This window comes from Podarcis liolepis, assembly GCF_965112155.1.
Source record: "Podarcis liolepis genome assembly, chromosome: 2".
NCBI classification, from domain to species: domain Eukaryota; kingdom Metazoa; phylum Chordata; class Lepidosauria; order Squamata; family Lacertidae; genus Podarcis; species Podarcis liolepis.
The window spans coordinates 114,441,127-114,466,140 of NC_139555.1; the positions used below are offsets into that span (position 1 = coordinate 114,441,127).

The following is a 25,014-nucleotide window of genomic DNA, read 5'->3' on the forward strand; positions in this document are numbered from 1 at the left end:
CAGGAAGATGCTGTTGTCCCATAAGGGGATCGGACCTGCAACCTTCATGTTATAAGCACCATGCTCTAACCAAACTGGGCCATTCAGCAATCAAGGTTAAAGGCTGTCCGCAAACCACTGTCTCCTCTGAGTGAGTGTTTATCCCTCTAATCCTAGGTGTGTGAGATGCAGTCTGCTGTCAACTGACTCTGCACATGCTCAGGAGGCCCCTCATCTAATTATTTTACACATCCTAAGATAGATATTGGCTTTTATGGGACTGAGGCTTGCTTGCCTTATAAGACTCCACTAGATGTGTATATTAGGTATTATTTTGTAAGAAAATAATAATTAAGCTGATCTAGAAAGATTGAACGATGTTAAGGTGGTCTTTCCAGGAAAAATAAATGCAGCCCAAATGAGTACAAACTGAATTTCCCCTTTCAAAATCTGATAATACTAATAGCTGAGCAAGCATTGAAAAAATGGAAATAATTAATACCAGTACAGTACATAATTTTTTGGGGATGGAAAGAAATGTACAATTGCTTTTAAAAAGGCAAGCAAATAATAAAACCTAGAAGGCTGATGTTTTGGGCTTCTCGGAGATGCTTGCTGTTATAAAGGGAAAAAATACTTTGATGGCTCAGATCAAGAGGTGAAGATTTCCCTCCTTGGTGGTATTTCAGTGTTAATCATTCTATTTACATATACACAAGTACTGCCCAACAACAACAAACATTAGAGGCATAAAGCCACCCTCCTTTCTCCTGTTGCCAGCCCTAAACTATGCAAAGAACTCAAGAGTCATGAGTTTAAACCAATTGTGTTAATGTAGGTCTGCCACTGGTGTTTGGTCTTAGGCTTGTAGTGCAAGCAGTGTATTCCAACAGCTTTAACCAACCCCTACCGGCCCCAATGCTGCAACAGTCAACTAACCCCCACAACTGCATCCCCTAAAAAAATATAACCCGCAGGGACTAAGACTTTGTAGCAATCCTAGACTGCAGGGTTGGCATAAACTCTTCCACTCCCTGCCTGTTAGAATATCAACTATGCTTTCCAGGACAAACATGACTTAACACTTTCTCAGCCACAATACCCACCCTGCAGTACGGTAGCTTTTACTTGCATTAGTGGGCAATTTGTTTGAATGATAATTTAAAAAGAAGGAAATCCAACCTGTGATAGAAAGAGGATGACATTTTCTGCAGAAGGGGCTTTCTGGGTCTTTTCCCAACATTTCTCCATAACACTCATCAGTTGCATCTGTCGTAGGCTCAATACTCTGGATGGCAGAAGCAGGCTTTGCAGTCTCAGAACCCGGGGAACAATAACATAATTCAACTGTCCTCTCGCTTTCCTCTTTCTCTCTCTGTCTCGATGACGATTATGATGGTTATCTCCTAGAAACCTCTCATCAGGACCTGTCAGGGAAGAGGAGAAGGGAAGGCTCTCTAATGATGCTGGAGAAGGGCCCAGCAGGGAGAGAGGCAGCTCCGCAGATGGGGAAGCAATTCAGTGCAACACCAGGAATAAGGAGGGGCAAATGGGGGAAGTGGCAAGAGGGCTCCCAGACTCTTCACCGGACACCAGCGGGGAGAGCACTGGTCCTCCGCTACCCACGCCCTCCCTGCGCAGAAGACTTCCGCGCAGAGAGAGTAGGAGGAGACTGGGTGTCAAACAACTTTTATGTTGGAAAAGGTTTAAGAAACGCCCACTGACGGATTCTGCTAGCGACTGAGGCAGCCACGAAGTGAAGGGCTGTCCAGACAGAAAGGTTTAGCAAGGCAACATAGCCAGGAGAGGTGGCAACTTACGCACGAGCAACCCCATACCATTATAGGACCCAAATGGGAACTTTGGTTTTTCTTTTCAGGATCAGTTCTGTGGGTTCCTGAAGACTCTGAAGGAGGAGGAGGAACAAATTCAGGCAAAAAAAACATCGACAGGAAAGCAAAGTTCATTCTTGGTTGTAAGTGTCGCTCTTACTGGGAAGTAAGCAAATAAGAAAAAGAATTAATGCTTGGGAGAGAATTAAAATAACATACTGAAGCCATCAGGCAGGTTTACTCTTTTAGATGCCTATTTGTTTGGGGAAGCCTGCTCTGACTGGAAGGAAAATTTTCCTTTGCTTGAAAACTGACTCATCATCTGTGAAAATCTAAAAATTCAGAAGCACCCAGCCTGTTCCTATGCAGTAATCCTCAAACCCTCTTCATCCTGCACAAGGAGTGGCAATGTTGCTAACGGCCTGTTTTTCTTTCCACATGTTTCTTGCAGAAAAAAATAATATCAGGTAGGCAGAAGATGAAGGGTGAGTTTAAGCAACTACATTTGTTTCTGGAAGAATGGGAAAACCAGGTGCTGAAGGAGATGGAAGAGGTGGAGGATGAGATTGCGAGGAAATCGAATGAGCAGCTGGGCTGGCTGTCCAGAGAACTTGACTCTCTTCAAAATATCATCCGGGAGCTGGAGGAGAAGCTTCGGCAGCCCCCCAGTGAATTCCTGCAGGTAGGAGAGTGGCATAAGCAGCCCAAGCTTTTCTCCAGGTCAAGGCCACGACCAGACCAGTCTCTGCCTCTATCATTATTCACAAATGACGTTGCTTGGTTTTGTGGAGCTGGTAGCTGGTTCTCTTACGTTAGGTGCAGGAGCATTTAAGAGGACAAGCAGAGCATGTGCACCTTAATTTGTTACTTAACGATGATGGAATCAGATGTTTTCTTCTCTTGGCTGATGATGGGTCTGCTGCTGGCTCCCAAATTAGTGATGTTGCCTTACTGGCCTGCTTGTGGACTGGGTGGATCCCTCAGCCTGATCCCTGCAATGAACAGAGCCCTATTTTGTGCCTTTTAAGGTGTGGGACAGTTTGTCATTTCAGGGCTTCTTTTAAGAGGTTTTCCCTTCTGTGGTTATATTACCTGAGTTGGGCTGAAAATAGGTGGACCCTTGGTCTGATCCCTTACTGGTCCTCTTTGGTTCCTGCTCAGGGCTTCATTTAAGAGACTGTGCTCTGATTTTATGACATTACCCTGCTTGGACTGGGGCATGGGGCGTGGGCTTCGATGGATGGCCAGTCGTGGAGGCTGAGTTCTCTTCTTTTTCTCTTTCCCCTGCAGGATATTAGAAGCACTTTGCAGAGGTAAGCAGATCCCTCTTTTTTTCCTTTGCGCTTTGCGGTTCTATGAAGGATGTGGACTGCAGGAAAAACACCCGTTGTTCCCAAGGGGACATTATGGGTCTTTGTGACCTCCAACTTTTAACAAATCACTTTTTCTAAAGTTCCTATTTTCACTTCCAAACTTCCTTTTCTCAGTTTCTATCTCTCGTTTAATTCTGATTCTCTTTCCTTTCTTTCTGTTTCCACCTGGTAGTCTCAACCGTCTTCCAAAAGAGGGATGTATCTAAGAAAGCAACAAACCATTGTTCACCCTTTTATTCCCTGCACTGCTTATTTCAATATACGTTTCAGCTGTCCTCTTATTTTTCACCTTGAATCTGACCTGCCAGTTTCTTGAGACCTTTGTGATCCTCTCCCCTCTCGTCCTATTGGTTCCTTTGGGAATTTGAGGTTGGGTGGAGAGCCAGCTGGCATACTTAAACCTTTTATTTCTCCACAGGCATGAGGGGAGACAGGCATTTGAGCCTCCCAAGATTTTCCCTCTTGAATTGGTGTGGAAAGTTTATGACTTCCATGATATAAATCCATTTCTGGAAGCTGTCGTAGAGCAGTTCAAAGGTAATGGCTGCAAGAATTTCATGCTAGATATTGAATAGGAGAGCCAGAAAAATTGAACTTGAGGGTCAGTAGGGAAGGAATTTAAATTTCACTGAGGGGGAAAGGAGGTCCTGCAACCACAGCTCAAAATGCCATTTGCTGAGACTGCCTCTCTCAGCCTGGTGCCTTCTGTTTCCTTTGGACTCCAACTCCCATCAGCCCAGCTGATAATCGAAGTCCAACAACATTGTGAAGGCCACAACTTCCTCCTCTCTGGTCTACAACATCTAAGCATGAAGGCAACATGTTTATTTCGTTGATATCTAACCCTTGAGTGTAACATCACTGATACTTCGTTTGTTCAATCTTACCTTTGTTGATATCTACAGGAGCCTGGCTAAAGGAACTTTAAAGACCGTGTCTTCCTTTTGGACACAATTTGAATGAGTTTTCTGTTTGTGGCTTTTGTAGTAGATCTTGTACCTTGTTCTCTCAATTTTTGGATTATTAATATAAGATTTAGAATGTAGAATGCTTTGGTAGTGTTTTGTGTGCCGCTTATGTGCTGCTTACTTCATACTGGTCTACAGCGATAATCAGAGTCCAACAACATTGTGAAGGCCACAACTTCCTCCTCTCTGGTCTACATCATCTAAGCACGAGGGCAACATGTTTATTTCTTCAGGAAGTGTCTCACCCACATGCAGATTTATGCAGGGACACTTGGAAAAACTCACACACTTTTGTGGCTGAAGCTTTGTTTGACTTAAGGCCCAACGGGGGGTGGGGGAGTGCAAGAATATAGTGAGTAATATAATGATCAGTTTGGTGGTTTCTATTTTTTTGTAAATAATTCTTATTCATTTTCCAATAAAGAGGGGGGATCCATATTAATAACAAATCAAGCCACATCTTACCACGTTCAAAAACAAAAAAAAGTACAGCCAATTACAGAGTCTGAATTACTTAATTTCAATTGTCCATGTTCTAGATTTCAAGACCTAAATGATCAGTTTGCTGGTTTCAGCGACACTATGTCATAACACAAGTTTAGCCAGGCCTTCGTCTCCAACGCTTTAAGGCAGTAACCTTAAGAGGCAGATTTTCAAAAGCAGATAGTAGTTATCTTCAATTTACAAGAAAGGGGATTATGACTACAATCAGCTGACTCTTTTTGTGTGCTATAACATTCATTAACAGCAGGGCGGTGTGATGCTTAATCTCTCTTGCTTTCCGTTTCACAGGCACTCTAAGATCCGGACTCTCTCTGAGGAAAGGTAAGCTGAGGAGTCTCAATCATAGTTATCCATCGGGGTGAGCTGTTGGGGCCCATGTGTCAATAGCTGGTGGGTCCACAGTGGACACAACCAGTGTCCAAAGTCAATCCTTTTCTGAGATCCCAGCCTTTTTATTGCTCCCCTTCTTCGTCATTGGTCAGTTGGCTATTGGGAGAGAGAATGGTGGCTTCAAAGAGTTTTGAAATTGGACAGAGGGCCAAAGCTGGGCCACCCTAGCAGCAAAGCCACGGGGGGGGGGGAGGCACAGTCCAGTCAGGAAAGGAACCCCCTTCCTCAGTGATCCCTGGAGTGGATCTAAGCTCACAATGTCTATCCTCCCAGCTGATTCCTCTTTTCTTTTCTCTTCCTTTCTCTCCTCGCGACGCCAATAGCAAGTGTAACTCTGGACCCAGACACCGCTCATCCCCACCTGATCGTGTCTGAGGATCGTAGAAGTGCGAGGTGGGGAGAGGCACATCAGGAGCTGCCGGACAATCCCGAGAGATTCAGCGGACGTCCCTTCGTGCTGGGGTGTGAGGAGTTTACAGCAGGGAGGCACTACTGGGAAGTCACCATAGGCACTGGCGAAATCTGGGCTGTGGGGGTCGCCCGGAAGTCTGTGAGGAGAAAGGGCTTGGACAGCTTTTACCCTGGTGTAGGCATCTGGGGATTGGGGCAGACAGGTGGCAAGGGCAGGTCTACCCGCCGCTCTCTGCCGCCTACTGCGCCAAAGCTGAGGAGGTTCCGGGCAACTGTTAACTACGCAGGGCGCCAAATTCTCTTTTTTGATGCTGATACAGGAGAATTACTCAAGACCTTTGCAAACGCTGAATTCTCTGGGGAGCCCCTTCTGCCCATCTTTTGCATGGGGCCAGAAACTTGCTTTGAACTGCCTCCGGTGACACACTAGTCTGGCCACCCCTCCAGAAAAGGAAGATAAATGTGTGGAAAAGTAACTCGCAGATTGTTTCTTGATTTTTAAAAAAATCAAAGGATTGTATGCGCTTCTGTGTGTAGATGGCATTAAAGTTTTGACAAGTGCTAGAATGAGTCAGATTTTTTATTTTTCCATTGTATATCTGCTTGGCTTGGCTTGCCTCATGATCTAGGTGCTTGAGGCTAAATCAGGCATCCTCCAAGACTTCTGGCCTGGGCACCTTTGGCAATCCTGGAAACCGTGGCAGGGAGCACAAATTACCAATTTCACAAAACAGAAATATGCAGCTTAGATATATAAGCGAATCGCCAAATGTGACCTATGTTACAGTCACCACAATGGAATGTATGGGCGCCATTTTGGGAGAGGCAATGACATTCATTATTATCGTTCCTATTCATTTTGTTTCTATACCGCTTTATATTTTAAAGAAAAAATCTCAAGGAGGTTTACAGCACATTAAAACATTGATAAATAATCTCTTTTGCATACCTCCTTAAGAAAGCTAGAGTGGCCAGAGAGGAATGGCAAATCAAGCTGTTATAATATGCCGAAATGGCAAAACTGACCGGAGGCAATAATTTCAAGAAAGAATGGGGAAAGTTTATAATTTATTTAGGGGGCCAGTGTAAGCAGATGAAAACATTAGCAGGATTTTAATAACACCTGTAATGTAACTAATATGATGGATATTACGGACAGATAGAAAATATGGATTATGTAATTATATGTAGTTGAAAATGTAGACAATAGGGCCCATGGAGAGGAAGGTGGGAAGTCGAGGGATTCAGAGAAATCTCTCTATTTGGTAATGTGATAATCTTTTCTCTTCCTTAGTTTTTATTTGATTTTACAAGTTAAAAAAAATATTTAAAAAGAAGAAAGCTAGCTAGAGAGGCCATCCAGAATTCACATAGTCACAATTGGACCTGCGCCAGTTGCAAAACCTGCCTGGGGGATTTCTAACACTGCAAACGGCATGATCACACAAACACCCAGCAGGAGGGGAAATGCCTAGAACATTCTTATTTTTCAAGAGACAAAAAAGACCCTGGCCACCACCATCCCATTCATTAAAATAGAATAAAGTAGGGGTGGTTGTATCCAGGGGTGTGTCGCTGGGGACTGCAGCACCAAACTGTTATGTACTGAAGTTCTCACCCTGAGCCAGCAGGGGGATGCTGTAGATAGTTATGCAAATGAAGGATCGAAAGTGACGTTCAGTGATTGGATAGTTTTAGAAAGTTGCAACAGTTACTTTGTTCTGGAGCTCTATATAAGCAGGCTGACGGAGCTCTTCAGTTCAGTTCTGTTCTGGCCTCATAATAAACAAGAGCTGTTTGAAGAATCACTGTGTCGTCTGATATGTTCGCCCACAACTTAACACAAACGACAACCCATAAATCTTGCCTTTTTAAAAAAGAGACAAAGCAAACCTTGGCAACCCCCTCTTGGGGGTGCGTAGTATTGTGTATCCATTTATTTCTGCAACAATATGAGAGATTTTACTGAATCTTCAAACAGCGTATGGGGGTGTATAATCTGTTGTAGGAAAAGGTGCTTCAGACCCCAAACCCAGCCGGATGGGTCGTGTATGAATAAAATTATTATTATTGTTATTACTATTATTAATTTAATATTTAACTGTACCCCCCCAAAAAAATTTGTTTCTAGGCCTGAGCGTATTCAGGGTTTTGTTAGGGTGGCAGGTCTTTTGGGGGGCGCAGAAGCTCCATTTGCTATGTATATTTACCCTGCCCCCCTTGGCTACACCCATGCTTTTAGGACTCATTCATTTCCAAGTCCTAGTGATACTGACAAACAGGTGCTTTCAATTTCTGTTTCTGCTTTATAGACCAGAAGTGTTTTCCTCTCCTTCATAATCTCCAAGCGGCTGCTGATCTGTCCATCAAAACAGTCATGTAGAGCAGGAGGTCTGTGGAACCGTTCGCCCTTATTTATTAATTAGGTTTACATACCACCCTTTAACAAAAGATCTCAAGGGACTCCCTTCAGGGGCCATTAAACCAAACTCCCATTGCCAATGCTTGCTGGGAATTATGGAATTGTAGTTCTATTCATTCATTCATTACCCCACCCTTTTCTCCAACAAAACCCCTGTGATGTAGATTAGGCTGAGAGGCAGTGAGTGGCCCAAGGTCACCCAGTGAGCTTGAAGGCTCAGTGTGAATTTGAACCCGGGTCTCCTACTCCAGTACAGTACCTCGGGTTACATACGCTTCAGGTTACAGACACTTCAGGTTACAAACTCTGCTAACCCAGAAATAGTACCTCAGGTTAAGAACTTTGCTTCAGGATGAGAACAGAAATCATGCTCTGGTGGCGCGGCAGCAGCAGGAGGCCCCATTAGCTAAACTGGTGCTTCAGGTTAAGAACAGTTTCAGGTTAAGAACGGACCTCCAGAACGAATTAAGTACTTAACCCGAGGTACCACTGTACTCTAACCACGACACCACAATAGCTTTCAGCATCAGGAGGGTTAAAGATTCCTCTCACTTAGTCTAGAGAATGGGTAGGCAACCTAAGGCCCGGGGACCGGATGCAGCCCAATCGCTTTCTCAATCCGGCCTGCAGACGGTCAGGGAACCAGCATGTTTTTACATGAGTAGAATGTGTCCTTTTATTTAAAATGCATCTCTGGGTTATTTGTGGGGCATAGGAATTAGTTCATTCCCCCCCATCTAGTCCGGCCCCCCACAAGGTCTGAGGGACAGTGGGCCGGCCCCCTGCTGAAAAAGTTTGCCAACCCCTGATCTTGAGAGAGAAAAGCTGCAGTTGAACAGGTCCACCGAAGGAGGGGAAGCCAAAGGCTTCATTGCAAAGAAAAGAGTTCTGTGGAGATGTTGAAGGGACTTGGGGAAGATGGAGGAAGCGCATAAGCCTGGCCCTGAGCCCTGCACAATTCTCATGCTCGCACTTCCCCACAGTTCGGGGGGCCTGCTGCCTCTGTCAGGGAAGGGAGAGCGCAGCCATGGTAGCTTGTGATCACGTTCTCCGTGAAGAGAGCAGGGCCTGGGGCAGGGATAGGCAACCTAAGGCCCGGGGGCCGGATCCAGCCCAATCGCCTTCTCAATGTGGCCCGCAGACGGTCCGGGAATCAGCGTGTTTTTACATGAGGAGAATGTGTCCTTTTATTTAAAATGCATCTCTGGGTTGTTTGTGGGGTGCCTGGTGTTTTTACATGAGGAGAATGTGTGCTTTTATTTAAAATGCATCTCTGGGTTATCAGTCATCCCCCCCCCCAAAAAAAAATATAGTCCGGCCCCCGACAAGGTCTGACGGACAGGGGTTGAAAAGGCCCACTGCTGAAAAAGGTTGCTGACCCCTGCCTGAGGCATACAAGGAGAGGCGGCAGAGATAATTTGTCCAGGGCTAGAGTTCAAATTCAAGGGGAAAGGCCCAGGCAACTGAAGCATGGTTCCTGGGCAGGGTGTAATGCGGCTCCTGCGAAGCGAACTGTGTCTTTCCACGCAAGATAGCAATAAATAGTATTATGAGGATACCAGAGTTACTCTGTATTTTCTGGGCAGCCTTGAGTGTGGACTGCAAACTGAGGAGTGAAGGAAGCTCACCCCTCAGGCAGATGATGCCCAAAGGACTTTATATTTATGGGCTGCTGTTTGGTGGTGCTGGAGTCCCCAGTGACGCACTCCTGGGCACAACCGCCCCTTCAGACACCCTGTTTCATGCTTTTCGTCCACCACGATTTTATTCTATTTTAATGAAGGGGGGGGGGAGCTTCTGTGAGGGAAATGTTTGTTTACTGAGCTGGTTGAGTCACCTAGTGTGTTTTTTTCCCCCTCCCTGCCTGCAAAGTTGCCTAGCAACAGCTCCTGATTGGCCAGAGTTCCAAAGGAGGCAGTTGGAGTGAAGTGAGAGAAGGTGTGAGGGATTCATGGGGTCTGAGAGAGGGATTCTTCTTCTGACGGGGTAGAGCTGAGGAGAGCCGAGAACTGACAGTATATATTCCCAAGTTCTGAATCGCAGAACACTGTTAAAATAGAAAAGACACCGTCCCACACAGTGTTTACAGGAAAACGGGTCCTCAGAGGGAATACTCTGACAGGAAAGGGCAGTCGTGATTCTGAGGCAAAGGAGGATTTGGGGGTCTGTAAGGAAACAGTCCAGTTAAAATCCTAAATTCCTGAAGTGTGTGGGGAGAAGTCTGATCTATGGAAGATGTGTAAAAGAAAGTAACCTTAAGCCTACAACTTGAAACCGTACTCATTTTCATAAAAAGCAGCAGCACTGGTTGTTATATTTTGGTGGAAGAAGAAGAACAAAAACTCCTTGTTTACACCTGTTATAATAAAGTTTGTTTGCAACCTGTTTTCCCAAAAGAAAAGCCCACTGTCGCTCGTGATTCATTCTCTACTGGGGATTTCACCTGAGGGAAAAGGAAACAGAGGGCTGGTCTAGGGAGAGAAAGTGCTGTTACTCCATTGCAGCTTCCTATATTTTGAGAGGGGGTTGGCAGGTGTTTTTTCTGGTCCCCCCCCCTAAAAAGAGAGAGAACGTTCTAGGCATTTTCCCTCTTGTTGGGGGTTTGTGCAATCATCCTGTTTGCAGTATTAGAAATCCCCCAGGCAGGTTTTGCGACTGGCACAGGTCCAACTGTGACCATGTGAATCTTGGGTGACTCTCTAGCTATAATAAATTATTATTATTAATTCTACCCCGCCCATTTGGCTGGGTTCCCCCAGCCACTCTGAGGTATGCAAAAGAGGTGATTTATCAATGTTTTAATGTGTTGTAAACCTCTTTGAGATTTTTTCTTTAAAAAGGAGTATAGAAATGAAATGAATAGGAATAATAATGATAACGAATGGCATTGCCTCTGCCAAAATGGTGCCCACACATTCCACTGTGCCGACGGTAACATAGGTTTAAGGTGCCATTTGGAATTAGCTTATATATCTAAGCTTAATAACACTGCGTGTTTCTGTTTTGTGAAAGTGGTAATTTGTGCTCCCTGCCATGGTCTCCTGGATGGCAAAGGTGCCCCTAGGCCAGAAGTCTTGGGGGATGCCTGATTTATCCTCAGGCACCAAGACCATGAGGTGAGGCAAGCAGATATGCAATGGAAAAATAATCTGACACATTCTTGTCGTCATCTCTTTAATGTCATCTACACACAGAAGCGCACACAATCCTTTGGTTTTAAAAAAATCAAGGAACAATCTGGAAGTTACTTTTCCACACGTTTCTCTTTTTTTTTCTGGAGGGCTGGCCAGGCTAGTGTGTCACCGGAGGCAGTTCAAGGCTGGTTTTTGGCCCCACCCAAAATATAGGCAGAAGGGGCTCTCCAGAGAATTTAGGCATTTTAACATAGCATGCCTTGCCTGTATCAGCATCAAAAAAGAGAATGTGGCGCCCTGCATAACTGACAGACACCCGGATCCTCCTCAGCTTCGCACCAGGCAGGCTACGCAGATTGCTCAGTCCCCAGATGCCTTCCTCAGGGGTAAAGGAGAGCATGCCCTTTCTCTTCACAGACTTCCTGGCGACCCCCACAGCCCATTCACCCGAAATATCCATGGTGACTTCCCAGTAGTGCCTCCCTGCTGTAAACTCCTCACACCCCAGCACAAAGGGACGTCCGTTGAATCTCTCGGGATTGTCCGGCAGCTCTTGATGTGCCTCTCCCCACCTCGCACTTCTACGATCCTCGGACAGGATCAGGTGGGGATGAGCGGTGTCCGGGTCCAGAGTGACACTTGCTATTGGCATCGCAAGGAGACAAAGGAAGAGAAAAGAAAAGAGGAATCAGCTGGGAGGGTAGATATTGTGAGTTTAGATCCACTCCAGGGATCATTGCGGAAGGGGGTTCTTTTCCTGCCTGGACTGGGGGCCTCCCTGCGGCTTTGCTGCTATCGTAGCCCAGCTTTGGCCCTCTGTCCAAAATCAAAAGCTCTTTGAAGCCACCCTTCTCTCTCCCAATAGCCAACTGACCAAGGACGAAGAAGGGGAGCAATGAAAAGGTTGGGATCTTAGAAAAGGAGTGACTTTGGACACTGGTTGTGTCCACTGTGGCCCCACCAACAGCTCCCCCGATGGATAACTTTTCCCGCTATCCTTAGTTAATGCAGTGATGGTTTCAGAGCCCGCTAGCAGGGATGATGGAAGCAGAAAGCGTCCTGATAGAGCACACATTCCCTCCTGGTTCTCTGTCAGACCATCTTGACCGTGAGCCCTTGAAGACCTGCTCCCTGCCTTGCAAGCCTATTCCCCCTGGCCAAGACTGACTCCAGCTACAAAAGCTGAGGCTGTGAAACAGACTCTTGGGTTTGGGCATCGGTTAGGGCTTTTGCTGCTATTATGTTACTTCTTTATTTTAGATCTTATGATTTAGGTGGAAGTTGTTCAATTTGGTTGTGTACTTTTTAATGTTTTATTCATTGCATATGACTATTTTGTGTTATTATGTAATTATTTATATGTCACCAGCCCCCTTGAGCATGGGCTTAACTTTGGAAAGAGGAAGTGCAAATAAAATGATTGCTTGATTGAGGCTCCTCAGCTTACCTTTCTTCAGAGAGAATCCTGATGTTAGAATGCCTGTGAAATGGAAAGCAAGAGAGATTAAGCACCACACACCGTCATGGTGTTAATTAATGTTATAGCACAGAAAAAGAGTCAGTTGATATCATGGTTTGAGTCCTACCCTCCAGAGCATGAGAAGACAATCTTGCTCCAACTTACATGCCCTTTAGATATTTGAAGATGGCTACCATATCGTTCTCTCAGTCTGCTTTTTTCCAGGCTAAACATGCCTAACTCCCTCAACCATTCCTCGGTTTCCAGAACCTTGTTTGCGTTTCACTTGTTTCCAAATAATCACATTTGACTTCTGCTTATGAGACCTTTTGCCTCTCAGCATATGCAGGAATAGTTGCTGTCTGCTTTTGAAAATCTTAGCAAGCTGCCTCTTTGCCTTAAAGTGTTGGAGCCTAAGGCCTGGCTAAACACGAGTTGTGACAGAGTGTCATTGAAACTACCAAACTGATCATTAAACTACCAAACTGATCATTAAATTTACCACAATATTCTTGCACGCACACACCCCCTCACCAAATTCAGTGGGCCTGAAGTCATACAAAGCTTCAGCCACAAAAGTGTGTGAGTTTTTTCAAGTGTCCCTGCATAAATCTGCATGTGGGTGAGACACTGTTGCTGAAGAAATAAACATGTTGCCTTCATGCTTAGATGATGTAAACCAGAAAGGAGGAAGTTGTGGCCTTCACAATGTTGTTGGACTTCAATTATCAGCTGGGCTGATGGGAGTTGGAGTCCAAAAGAAACAGAAGGCACCAGGCTGAGAGAGGCAGTAACAGCAAATGGCATTTTGAGCTGTGGTTGCAGGACCTCCTTTCCCCCTCAGTGAAATTTAAAGTTACCTTACCTACTGACCCTCAAGTTCAATTTTTCTGGCTCTCCTAGCATTACAGAGGACACCTTGAGTTTTTCCTCAACCCCATATGGACCAATTCAATATCCAGCATGAAATTCTTGCTGCCAATACCTTTGAACTGCTCCACCACAGCTTTCAGAAATGGATATATTTCAAAGCTGTCCAAGACTTTCCACATAAATTCAGGAGAGAAAATTCTAGGAGGCTCAAATGCCTGTCTCCCCTCATGCCTGTGGAGAAATAAAAGGTTTAAATATGCCAGCTGGCTCTCCACCCAACCTCAAATTCCCAAAGGAACCAATAGGAGGAGAGGGGAGAGGATCACAAAGGTCTCAAGAAACTGGCTGGTCAGATTCAAGGTGAAAAATAAGAGGACAGCTGAAACGTATATTGAAATAAGCAGTGCAGGGAATAAAAGTGTGAACAATGGTTTGTTGCTTTCTTAGATACATCCCTCTTTTGGAAGACGGTTGAGACTACCAGGTGGAAACAGAAAGAAAGGAAAGAGAATCAGAATTAAACGAGAGATAAAAACAGAGAAAAGGAAGTTTGGAAATGAAAATAGGAACTTTAGAAAAAGTGGGCCCCTATTGATTTGTTAAAAGTTGGAGGTCACAAAGACCCATACTGTCCCTTTGGGAACAACGGGTGTTTTTCCTGCAGTCCATATCCTTCATAGAACCACAAAGCGCAAAAGAAGAGGGATCTGCTTACCTCTGCAAAGTGCTTCTAATATCCTGCAGGGGAAAGAGAAAAAGAAGAGAACTCAGCCTCCACGACTGGCCATCCATCGAAGCCCACGCCCCATGCCCCAGTCCAAGCAGGGTAATGTCATAAAATCAGAGCACAGCCTCTTAAATGAAGCCCTGAACAGGAACCAAAGAGGACCAGTAAGGTATCAGTCCAAGGGTCCACCTATTTTCAGCCCAACTCAGGTAATATAACCACAGAAGGGAAAACTTCTTAAAAGAAGCCCTGAAATGACAAACTGTCCCACACCTTAAAAGGCACAAAATAGGGCTCTGTTCATTGCAGGGATCAGGCCGAGGGATCCACCCAGTCCACAAGCAGGCCAGTAAGGCAACATCACTAATTTGGGAGCCAGCAGCAGACCCATCATCAGCCAAGAGCATAAAACATCTGATTCCATCATCGTTAAGTAACAAATTAAGGTGCACATGCTCTGCTTGTCCTCTTAAATGCTCCTGCACCTAACGTAAGAGAACCAGCTACCAGCTCCACAAAACCAAACAATGTGATTTGTGAATAATGATAGAGGCAGAGACTGGTCTGGTCGTGGCCTTGACCTGGAGAAAAGCTTGGGCTGCTTATGCCACTCTCCTACCTGCAGGAATTCACTGGGGGGCTGCTGAAGCTTCTCCTCCAGCTCCCGGATGATATTTTGAAGAGAGTCAAGTTCTTTGGAGAGCCAGCCCAGCTGCTCATTCGATTTCCTTATAATCTCTTTCTCCACCTCTTCCATCTGCTTCAGCACCTGGTTTTCCCATTTTCCCAGAAACAAATGTAGTTGCTTAAATTCATCCTTCATCTTCTGCCTGTGAGACATTAGTTTCTCCTGCAAGAAAGATGGAAAGAAAAACAGGCTGTTAGCAACATTGCCACTCCTTCTGCAACATAAAGAGGGTTTGAGGATTATTGCAGGGGAACAGGGCGGGTGCTTCTGAATTTTTAGATTTTCACAGAGGATGCGTCAGTTTTCAAGCAAAGGAAAATTTTCCTTCCCATCAGAACAGATGTCCCCAAATAAATAGACATCCAAAAGAGTGGAACTGCCTGATGGCTTCAGGATGTAATTTTTTATCCCCCCACCAAACAATAGTTCTTTTGATTATTTGCTTACTTCCCAGTAAGAGCGACACTTACAAGCAGGTTTTGAATGGTGTCTTCTGTTTTTCTATTACGCCTCAGGTTTTCTGCCTTCACCCCCTTCAGAGTCTCCAGGCCCCTGCAGAGCTGATCCTGAAAAGAAAAGTGAAAGTTCCCATTTGGGTCCTGGTGAGAGGTTTCTAGGCAATGACTATCATAATCATCCGTGAGACAGAGAGAGGAAAAGGAAAGAGAGAGGACAGTTGAATTATGTTATTGTTCCCCTGTTTTTGAGATTTAAGAGCCTGCTTCTGCCATCCAGAGTATTGAGCCTACAAGAGTTGCAACTGATGAGTGTTATGGAGAAATGTTGAGCTATCTCTAAATTTATTCTGGAAGGGGAAGAAAACCAAGAATAAAGTATAAATTGTTAAGAAATACAGTCATACCCCGTTTTGCATCCACTTCATGTTGCGTCTTTTCAAGTTGCGTCCCACAGCCACCCGGAAGTACCAGAACAGGTTACTTCCAGGTTTTGCCGCTCACGCCTGTGCAGAAGAGCCAAATCATACTGTGTGCCTGCACAGAAACGGCAGTCCAGTTGTGGTTCTTTCACGATGCAGCCGGGCCTCCGGAATGGATCCCTTTCGTAACTGGAGGTACTACTGTACTAAGGAAAGAGGTGGCTTCTCCCTGCCAGATTTGAGAATATACTATGAGGTGTCCTGTCTATGCTGGCTGCAGGACTGGATTGATTTAAAGAATGTGGATATTTTGGATTTAGAAGGTCATAACAATAGATTTGGTTGGCATGCATATTTATGGCATGAAAAGACAAAAGTGCATAAAGGTTTCCTAAACCACATGGTAAGAACATAGATCTACCAACCGTGGGACAAATAAAAAAAATATTGGAACAGAAACATCCTGGTGGCTCTCACCACTGGAGGCATTATCTGTGAAAAAACTTAATGCAAAAAGTGAGTGGGTGACTTATAAAGAGTTGTTATTTGAAGTAGATGATTAATTGAAAATAAAAAATGGAGGACATTTGGTAACATACTGGTTGCAATGCCACCAACTAAATGATGTGTTTATGAAAGATAGAAGGAATGGTTTTAATACAGAAACTTCAAGGTTCAAAAAAGAATTATTGGAGAATAATTTAAAATTGGTTTCAAAAATGTATAAATTGTTGTTAGAATGGTATACTAATGATGAAGTGAAATCAGTAATGATACAATGGGCAAGGGACATTGGATATAATATCCAACTGGCATCATGGGGGAAAATATGGATGGAAGATCTAAAATTTACAGCATGTTATACGTTGAAAGAGAATTACATGTATAGGAAAATGATGTATCGCTGGTACCTAACTCCTACTAAATTGACAAAAATGTATAGAACTGCCACAGATACATGTTGGACGTGTAAACAGAAGGAAGGATGTGGACATGTTGGGGGGGGGAAATATTGGGAAATGATTTATAATGAGCTGAAAAATACGTTTAAAATAACTTTTGTTTAAAAAACCTGAAGCTTTTTTATTTGGAATTTTAGGTCCAGAAATACCGAAGGATTTAAAGAGACTATTTATGTATGCCACAACAGCTGCTCGGAAGCTACTTGTCCAAAGATGGAAGGAGGACAACTTACCTACATAAGAAGAATGGCTGATAAAGATGATGGACTACACTGAATTGGCGAAAACGATCGGGAAGATCAGAGATCAAGAGGACAATACATTTACTCAATAATGGGGAATTTTTTAAAGTTACCTGAAAGAACATTGTAAACAATTGAAAACATTGGCAGGATTTTAAAAACACTTGCAATGAAGGGAGAACTATGATAAAATTTGAGATTTAGTTGATTGTAGCAGCAGCAGCATGGCGAGGGGGGGGCTTGTTGTTTGGTTAATGCTGTGGGAACAAACGGGTTGCTTTGTTAAAAAAAAAAAAAAATCTTGCATTTATCCAAGCACGTGGATCTCAACTTTGACTGTAAATCTGAAATCTGCTCCTCCTGTGAATTAGCACACCAGGCCCTGCAGTAATAGCCTAAGATCAAGCACCAGTGATAGACTTATATTAATACAACTGGTTTAAAACTCACGAATCTTGAGTTCTTTGCATAGTTTAGGGCTGGCAACAGGAGAAAGCAGCGTTGTTTTATGCCTCTAATGTTGTTGGGGGTTTTTTTTGTGAAGGGCAGTATCTGTATATATCCATAGATTTGCTAACATGGAAATACAACCAAGGGGAGAAATCTCCACCTCTTCATCTGATCCATCACCCTATTTTTCCCTATTCTCCTTTGACACTGTTGCAAACAAATTCTGCCCTTATAGAGTCCTTTGTAGGTTCCCCATCGGTAGGAGAAAATAACAGAGGCCAAGCAGAGAATATTGAGAAGCAAAGCAGCTAGTAAGCCTGATCTTTATTAAAGCTGTTGCAACAGGGTGCCCCCCCCACACACGCAGGAGAGCGGAGGAGGACCCAGACCAAAGGTGTGCCCACCCTTATATAGACATTTTGAAATTCCCTGCCCTGGAGCCCAAGACCACTCCCCACAATCATCATAGCTACATCACAGAAAAGGTGATTTACAACAGGAATTTGAATGTTGTTGTTTTTCCTGTCTGCCAGGTTATCTGATAATGCCTTATCTGATTGCCTTTCCTGGTAGTCTGGCCATTTCTTTGAGATGGTGATTACCCAATTCCTGAGACAATGGGAAGGTTCCCTCACCCCCTCCCTCCTTGCAGGGAAAACATTTGGTCAGTTTGGGAGTCAAAATGGTTTCAGGACTGTCTTCCTGTGCTGCTTCAGACTTGTGGTTTATATATTTATGTGTGTGTTTGCTTGGTACATTTATGAAGTATATATGTGTGTGTGTGACCTTAAAATTTTTATTACAACTTTCCATTGCATTGCCTTTTGTGCGCCTAAAATATTTATCTTAAATTTACGCCAGTATGCCAACTACTGCACAACTCCCACTTTATAACAGCAAGCATCTCTGAGATGCCCAAACTGCCATCTTCCTAGATTTTATTATTTGATTGCCTTTTTAAAGCAATTGTACATTTCCTGCCATCCCAAATAAATCAATGTATTAGTTATTTCCCGACTTGCAATCCTTGCTCTGCTCTTTGAATTAGATTCTGAAACAGGAAAGGCAGTTTGCAAAGTGCACTCATTTGAGCTGCATTTATTTTTCCTAGAAAGGCCACCTTAACATCGTTCAATCTTTCTAGATCAGCTTAATTATCATTTTTTTTTACACAATAATACCTAATATACACATCCAGTGGAGTCTTATACGGCAAAGCAAACCTCAGTCCCATAAAAGCCAATATCTATCTTAGGATGTGTAAAATAATTAGATGAGAGGCCTCCTGAGCATGTGCAGAGTCAGTTGACAGCAGACTGCCTCCCACACACCTAGGATTAGAGGGATAAACGCTCACTCAAGGAGACAGTGGTTTATGGACAGCCTTTAACCTTGATTGCTGAATGGCTCAGTTTGGTTAGAGCATGGTGCTTATAACATGACGGTTGCAGGTCCGATCCCCTTATGGGACAACTGCATCTTCCTGGATTGCTGGGGGCTGGACTAGATCGTCAGGATCTTTTCCAAGTCTACAATTCTATGATTTTAATTCCCATCATATATACTAGCCGTTCCTATGAATGGTTCATTCTTACCTTGTAGTCTTGGACGGCTTCTTCCACAGGAACCACCCTGTGGCCGCTGTGCCCTTGGGATGTGTCACACTCCCCACAGAAGGGGGCTTCGTCGTCCCGGCAAAAGAGGTCCAGGGTCTTCTGGTGCCTCTGACATTCTGAGCGCCTCCTTTGAGCCTCTCTCTCCTCAGAATCATCCCACTCACTGATGATTCCGACCACATTTGTGAGAAGCCTGTTTTGCTTGTAGTCTCTTTTGACAGCCTTTCTGCACTCGGGGCACCTGGTTTTCTTACCAGACTCCTCCCAGCACCTCAAGATGCAGGTTTCGCAGAAGTTGTGCTTGCAGCCCAGTTCCACCGGACGAGTAAAGTAACTGAGGCAGATGGAACAGGTGACTTCACTCCGGATCCTCTTCCTGTACCTCTCCTCAGCCATGGCTCCACTCCTGTTGTGAGGGACCACTCTCCTTCTCCTGAAGCAGCCCCACCTGGAAGAGAGATGGAGCAGTTAGGATCCCTGTGAACTTTAATCTGAAATGGGAAATGTAAGCCCTGCCCCATCCGCATGGACCTTCTCAGCAGTGGGACCAGCCCTGTGCAAGGCCCTCCCATCAGATGCCAAGGAGATAAAATACAGAACGTTTAGAAGCCATCAGAAGGCAGCTCTATATGGGGAACTTTTTAATGCTTAATGTTTTATTACGTTTTATATGTGGGATCAAAGAAATGCCTCTCCTACACCCTGGAAAGAAAGATGATCACCCTCCCTCAAGTATTTAGGAAAGGCAGATCTCATCACAAAGGGGGACAGATTCCTCCTGTGTTCAATGGTTTTCAATTGCATTTTGTTCCTTCATATATATTTTTTCTTGAATGGTATTTTAATGTTTGCCATTTGCATTCCAAGTAATTCACAAAGTACAATCGAAAATCAACATGGATATTTTTTTATATAATATTTTATTAAGTTTTATCAATGAAAAAGTTTTAAAAAGTTTAGAAAAATACATAGAACAAAAAAAAGATACAAGTTACAAAATACAAAAATACAGACATTGAAATGAATTGAAGAGATTCTAGCAACAAGGTAAAATGTAAGATAGGATTAATAATAGATAAACTAATAGGTCATGAATTTGCTGAACCAATTTTTAAGAGGGATACAAAAAAGGGAGACGTGAGGAAGTCAGGAAAATAAGTTAATGAAAGACGAGAAATTAAGAAAGAGGGATTCTTGTTTCTTTTTTTTGTATATGTGTGGGGTTTTTTTGTTTTTCTCTCTCTATTTCTGTGTTTAATGTCAACATGGATATTTTTAAGCTTGCCACTGAAGCTTGTTGGAAAATCCCTGGTCCAGAAACAGCTTCGTTTGTATTTTATTTTATTTAACACATACACCACTTTTTAAAATAAAACCTCTAGGCAATCGACAATAAAGGTTTATGTTTAAACGACATGGGAAAGGAGGTAAACCGGGGGCTGGATGTGAGAGAGGCACTTTTAACTTCATTTTTAAAAATCATGAGGATGGTTCCCATGATGTAGATTACAAGTGAACGCCGTATTATTTGCCGCGTTTCTTAGCTGCTGTGTACAAAAACTTGGCTCTTATCCAACTAGCAAGGTAAAAGATGGAGAGGTTAAATCGGCTAAAATCCAGGTGCAAACAGAGAGCAAAACCGCGTGCAATAGGAAAGTCCTAAAACACTCATCCAGCAACACAAACATCCAGCAACACAAACACGTCGCTGCCAATCGTGGGAAGTGCTAAAAAGAGCGTGGATGGCGCTGGATTTTTTGGGAGCTAAACTCCCCCACCCGCGCGCCCCTAAAACCCGCACCTGGAGGTGGCAGGATTTGAACCCGGGACCTTCTGCACGCAAAGCAGATGAGACAAGACGGATACACACATTTAAGTTCCGGCTTCTTGAGAAATTCATCTGCCTCTCCCCCCACCCCGCCCCGTTTTTCTTTCTAATTTAACAGCAATTTCTGAGAAATCTGAACCCTTCATTTCATCTTCATTTCATCTTCATTTCTATAGCTCACTCAGCTCGCGGAAAGAGACCTGCAGTCCCGATTCTTTTAAAAAATCGCCAGTGATGTCCAGGAAGGACAAAACCGAGGCCAGGGGGGAATCATCTTCCCATCGCTAAATGAAACGCACCCACACGTATCGTGTGCACGTGAGGCCATCCCCACGCAAGGAGCCCGCAGCGTTACGCGCGAACTTGTTGAGCCATAAATCTCGCTCAACTCCTTGATCCGGATCTGCAAATGGGCTCGGAGAAAAAGATTACCTTTATTTTTACGAGTCCGGGAAGAGCAGAGATAGGGAGCAAAGGAAAGAGAGGGGGGTATCGCAAAATAATAGCCATTCACACGACCGTATACACGTATCTCCCGCGCAACATGCTAGGAAAGGGTCCTGCCGGGTGAGGCGCGCCTATTTAGCAATAAATCTCTCTCACCTTAGAGATCTTGAGGGACGAGATCGGTGAGCAAAGCGGATCCGAGCCGGAGAATCCTTCCGTCTGCACGTCCGGCCAAAGCAGGAATTCGTAGCGCTCCTAATCCGGCGGAGAGAGGAGCAAGGGGACCCCTTTTTGCCCGATCCGGAGCAGCTCTGGTGAGCAGCAAGAGGAGGAGCCGAAGCAGTGGGCAACGAAATCAAAATCGCCGCCACGAGAAAAGGAGCCAGTCAGAGACTGCAACTCTGTGGATGAATGGATAATGGTTGTGAATGGAGAAGCGGGGGCGGGCCAACGCCGCTTCACTTGGCAGCCAATCAGCTCTTGAGGGGCTCCAAAGTGCAGATCTGCGATTCTTATCCCTACATATGGAGAATTGAGGCAACTGTAATCAGAAAGCCAATCAATTCAGGCAAGATCGCATCTCTGCTTTTATTCTGCATTCTGCTTTCAAGTGCGTGTCTGCATTTCAGAAAAGCATTTTATTGCATTTCACAAATAATCAGTGCTTGCTTTTTTTTTCTAAAAAAAGATATTTTGGGGTACTCTCATTTTCCTACTCACATTGAAATACTGCCCCTCAATGAGCCCAGACTTAGATTCACAAAATGTTTAGGGGTATGTGTACCCCTGCGTACTCCCAGAAAAAAGCACTGCATATAATAAACATAATTTGCAATCAACAACAACCATAGCTGCTAGTCTGTCCTTTCTTTGGGGGAAGCAGGGAGCGGAACAGCAGCTTAAAAGTTAGAACCAGGAGCAACAGCAATATGCTGTTGAACCACTGACTCTTCAACCTCAACTTCGTTGGACTGGTCATGTTGTGCGGATGCCTGATTATCATCTTCCAAAGCAACTACTCTATTCCAAACTTAAAAATGGAAAGCGTAATGCTGGTGGTCAACAAAAGAGGTTCAAAGACTCTCTCAAGGCAAATCCAAAAAAAATGTAGTATAAACACTGGCAAGTGGGAAACACTGGCCTGCGAGCGCTCCAGTTGGAGAACAGCCTTTACCAAAATAAAAAAATTCCTTCCAGTAGCACCTTAAAGACCAACTAAGTTAGTTCTTGGTATGAGCTTTCGTGTGCATGCACACTTGTATCTGAAGAAGTGTGCATGCACACGAAAGCTCATACCAAGAACTAACTTAGTTGGTCTTTAAGGTGCTACTGGAAGGAATTTTTTTATTTTGACTATGGCAGACCAACACGGCTACCTATCTACTACTGGAGCCTTTACCAAAGTTGTCATGGGCTTTGAAGACTCTCGAACTCAGGACGCAAGGGAGAAACGTGCTAGGAGGAAGGCACGCTTGGCAATTCCACATAGTGATCAGCTCCCACCCAGAAACCAATGTCCCCACTGTGGAAGGACGTGTGGGTCCAGAATTGGCCTCCACAGTCACTTATGGACTCATTGTTAAAACCGTGTTTATGGAAAACAATCTTACGCAGCTACAAGTGATCACCAAAGAAGAAAGAAGATGACACACATCTGCAGATGAGGCAGTGGATGATCCCACCCACATAACTGATCACATGACACAGCACACACACACCATTTGAATGGCAATTTCCATCCACTTTGGGGGGGGGGCTGGCCCACAATAAATATTTTATAGGAGTTGGCTGCTATGCCGGAGCCAAACTTCACAGATTTTGATACCCTCTGGCTGAGATTCCGATAGGCATGGGGAGAGTCTGAGCTTCTAAAGCCTTTGAGGAATTGTCCTTTTTTGCAATAGCATTACCAGCGGGAGTGGGACTTTGATTGGATCTTCTACTCACCAAGGAACAAACCCATTTGCAACTGAAGTGAGATACGCTTATCTCTTGCATGAAGCAACTGCCTTCTGGCATGCCTTGCAAGAACAGCTGCCCTTCCCTGCTCCAAAGGGTGTGTCTAAAAGGGAAGGTGAGGTTGGGATTGTTGACAATGGAATGCGCCTCCAGGGGCGAAGCCAAAAACTGTTAATAACAGCACCCAAGTGACCTCCGAGGGGCACAAGCCGGGGCAGTGTGTTTAGAGGTTCTGGGCTGCCCAGAGGATAAGAAACACACACCCCCTCTCGGCCTCAGGGATGTGGTCCAAAGGAAAGCAGAGCAAGAGGTTTAGCACCAGCTGGGCTGCAGCAGTTGCCAAGGAGGTGCACAAAACAACATTCAATGTGATACGGAAGGGGGGGTCATGTCTTCTTCACCTTCTTCTTCGCTACAATATATCCATTTATTTCCAATTGTCAATGTCAAAAGGGACTAAAATCTATAAAGTTCATAGAAAATCAACGTGCCAATTTGCTCAATTTCTCTAGGACCCCATGACACCTCCCCTGTCCTCCATAATCCTTCAAGCAAGACCCTAATCCGGTCAAATCGCTCTGCCAAGCCCTTCCTCCGGGGGATGCCAGGTGACAGACTATGCATACATGGACCATTGTCTTCTCAGGATGTGCTTATCTGCACATATCTCCAGCTCTGCATATTCCCCCTTCCCTCCTCCATATCTCCAGCTCTGCATATTCCCCCCTCCCTCCTCCATATGTTAATCCGGTGTAACCCAACCTCTTCCTAATGTATTCGTGATGTAATCTGTGTAACCCAACCTCTTCTTAATGTATTCATGATGTAACTGGGATGTATTTTGCACTGTATTCTGGGACATGGAGGGAAGTTTCAATAATTCATGTCACCCCTTTCTCGCTGTTCAATCTCGCCTTGAACCTGTTGCGCAATAAACTTGGATCTTCTGCAGTTTGCTCCTGTCTCCGGCTGAGCTCATTTTTCTTCCAACGAGCTGGGTGGCAGAGTAGCCCCACACCCAGATTTTAAAGTAACAAATGTCTTAAGGATGTTAATATTTTGTTTGAAGCCACCCAGAGTGGCTGGGGAAACCCAGCCAGATGGGCGGGGTATAAATAAATAAATAAATAAATAAATTATTATTATTATTATTATTATTATTATTATTATTATTATTATTATTATTAAATACTTTTATTTTGCTTTAAACAAATACATATAAATATAGACAACCAAAATTACAAAAGAAGATTCCTTAATAATAATGAGAAAAGCTAAAAAACTACAAAAAATATCAAAGTACGTGGCATAAAACATAAGCCATTATGGGAAAGAAAAAATAAAAAGGAAAAGGGGGGGGAGAAAAAGAAAAAAAGAGGAAGATGAGCCAAAACACAAAAAGGCTCATCTATTGTATGCTTCCATCAAGATCACAACAGATCATTTTTCTTATCAATTCTCTCTATCTGCATTCCAAAGAATCCCTTATCTTGGTATCGGGGAGCATTTCTCTATGCGGTATCATTCTAAACATAACCAGGTCTTTCTTGATGAACTCTTGTCCCCTAGATAATTATTTAAACATTTCCATTCTTCTTTCACCATCTTTTAAGGTTTATCTCTTATTGCATCTGTCAGCTTCGCGAGCTCGGACAATTTGACTACCCATTCATCTTTAGTGGGTGTATTTTTAGCTTTCCAGTGTTTTGCCACTATAACCCTTGCTGCTGACGTCGCATACATAAATAACCTGGTCTTATTTTTGGGAATATTATTATTATTCTTTTCTTTTCCTGAAGATGTCCCGCAAGGCAGCGGAGGTTTAGTATCCGAGTTTTCCTCCTCCTCGATGGACTATTCCCAGGTGGAGGAG

The 25,014-nt window shown here is 44.1% G+C and overlaps 3 protein-coding genes and 1 long non-coding RNA gene across 4 annotated transcripts in view; 2 read left to right on the forward strand and 2 right to left on the reverse strand.

The window, feature by feature from the left end:
* Window positions 1-25,014, reverse strand: part of LOC310701040 (complement C4-A-like) — a 338,535-nt gene that overhangs the window by 101,639 nt on the left and 211,882 nt on the right. The window lies entirely within an intron of this gene.
* Window positions 1,166-4,374, forward strand: LOC310702011 (tripartite motif-containing protein 10-like). Its single transcript, XM_083493618.1, has 4 exons — window positions 1,166-1,954; window positions 2,263-2,493; window positions 3,102-3,124; window positions 3,603-4,374. The coding sequence occupies exons 2-4, from the start codon at window positions 2,290-2,292 to the stop codon at window positions 3,757-3,759; spliced, it is 384 nt and encodes a 127-aa protein (XP_083349744.1). The 5' UTR covers window positions 1,166-1,954; window positions 2,263-2,289; the 3' UTR covers window positions 3,760-4,374.
* Window positions 9,696-17,156, forward strand: LOC310702082. The gene is made up of 2 exons (XR_014523210.1): window positions 9,696-10,995; window positions 15,276-17,156. It is a non-coding gene; the product is annotated as an uncharacterized lncRNA (long non-coding RNA).
* LOC310702001 (tripartite motif-containing protein 10-like) lies at window positions 12,785-15,280 on the reverse strand. Its single transcript, XM_083493607.1, has 4 exons — window positions 15,231-15,280; window positions 14,692-14,922; window positions 14,061-14,083; window positions 12,785-13,576 (listed from the first exon to the last, which is right to left on the reverse strand). Exons 2-4 carry the CDS (start codon window positions 14,911-14,913, stop codon window positions 13,378-13,380), a joined length of 444 nt encoding a protein of 147 aa, XP_083349733.1. The 5' UTR covers window positions 14,914-14,922; window positions 15,231-15,280; the 3' UTR covers window positions 12,785-13,377.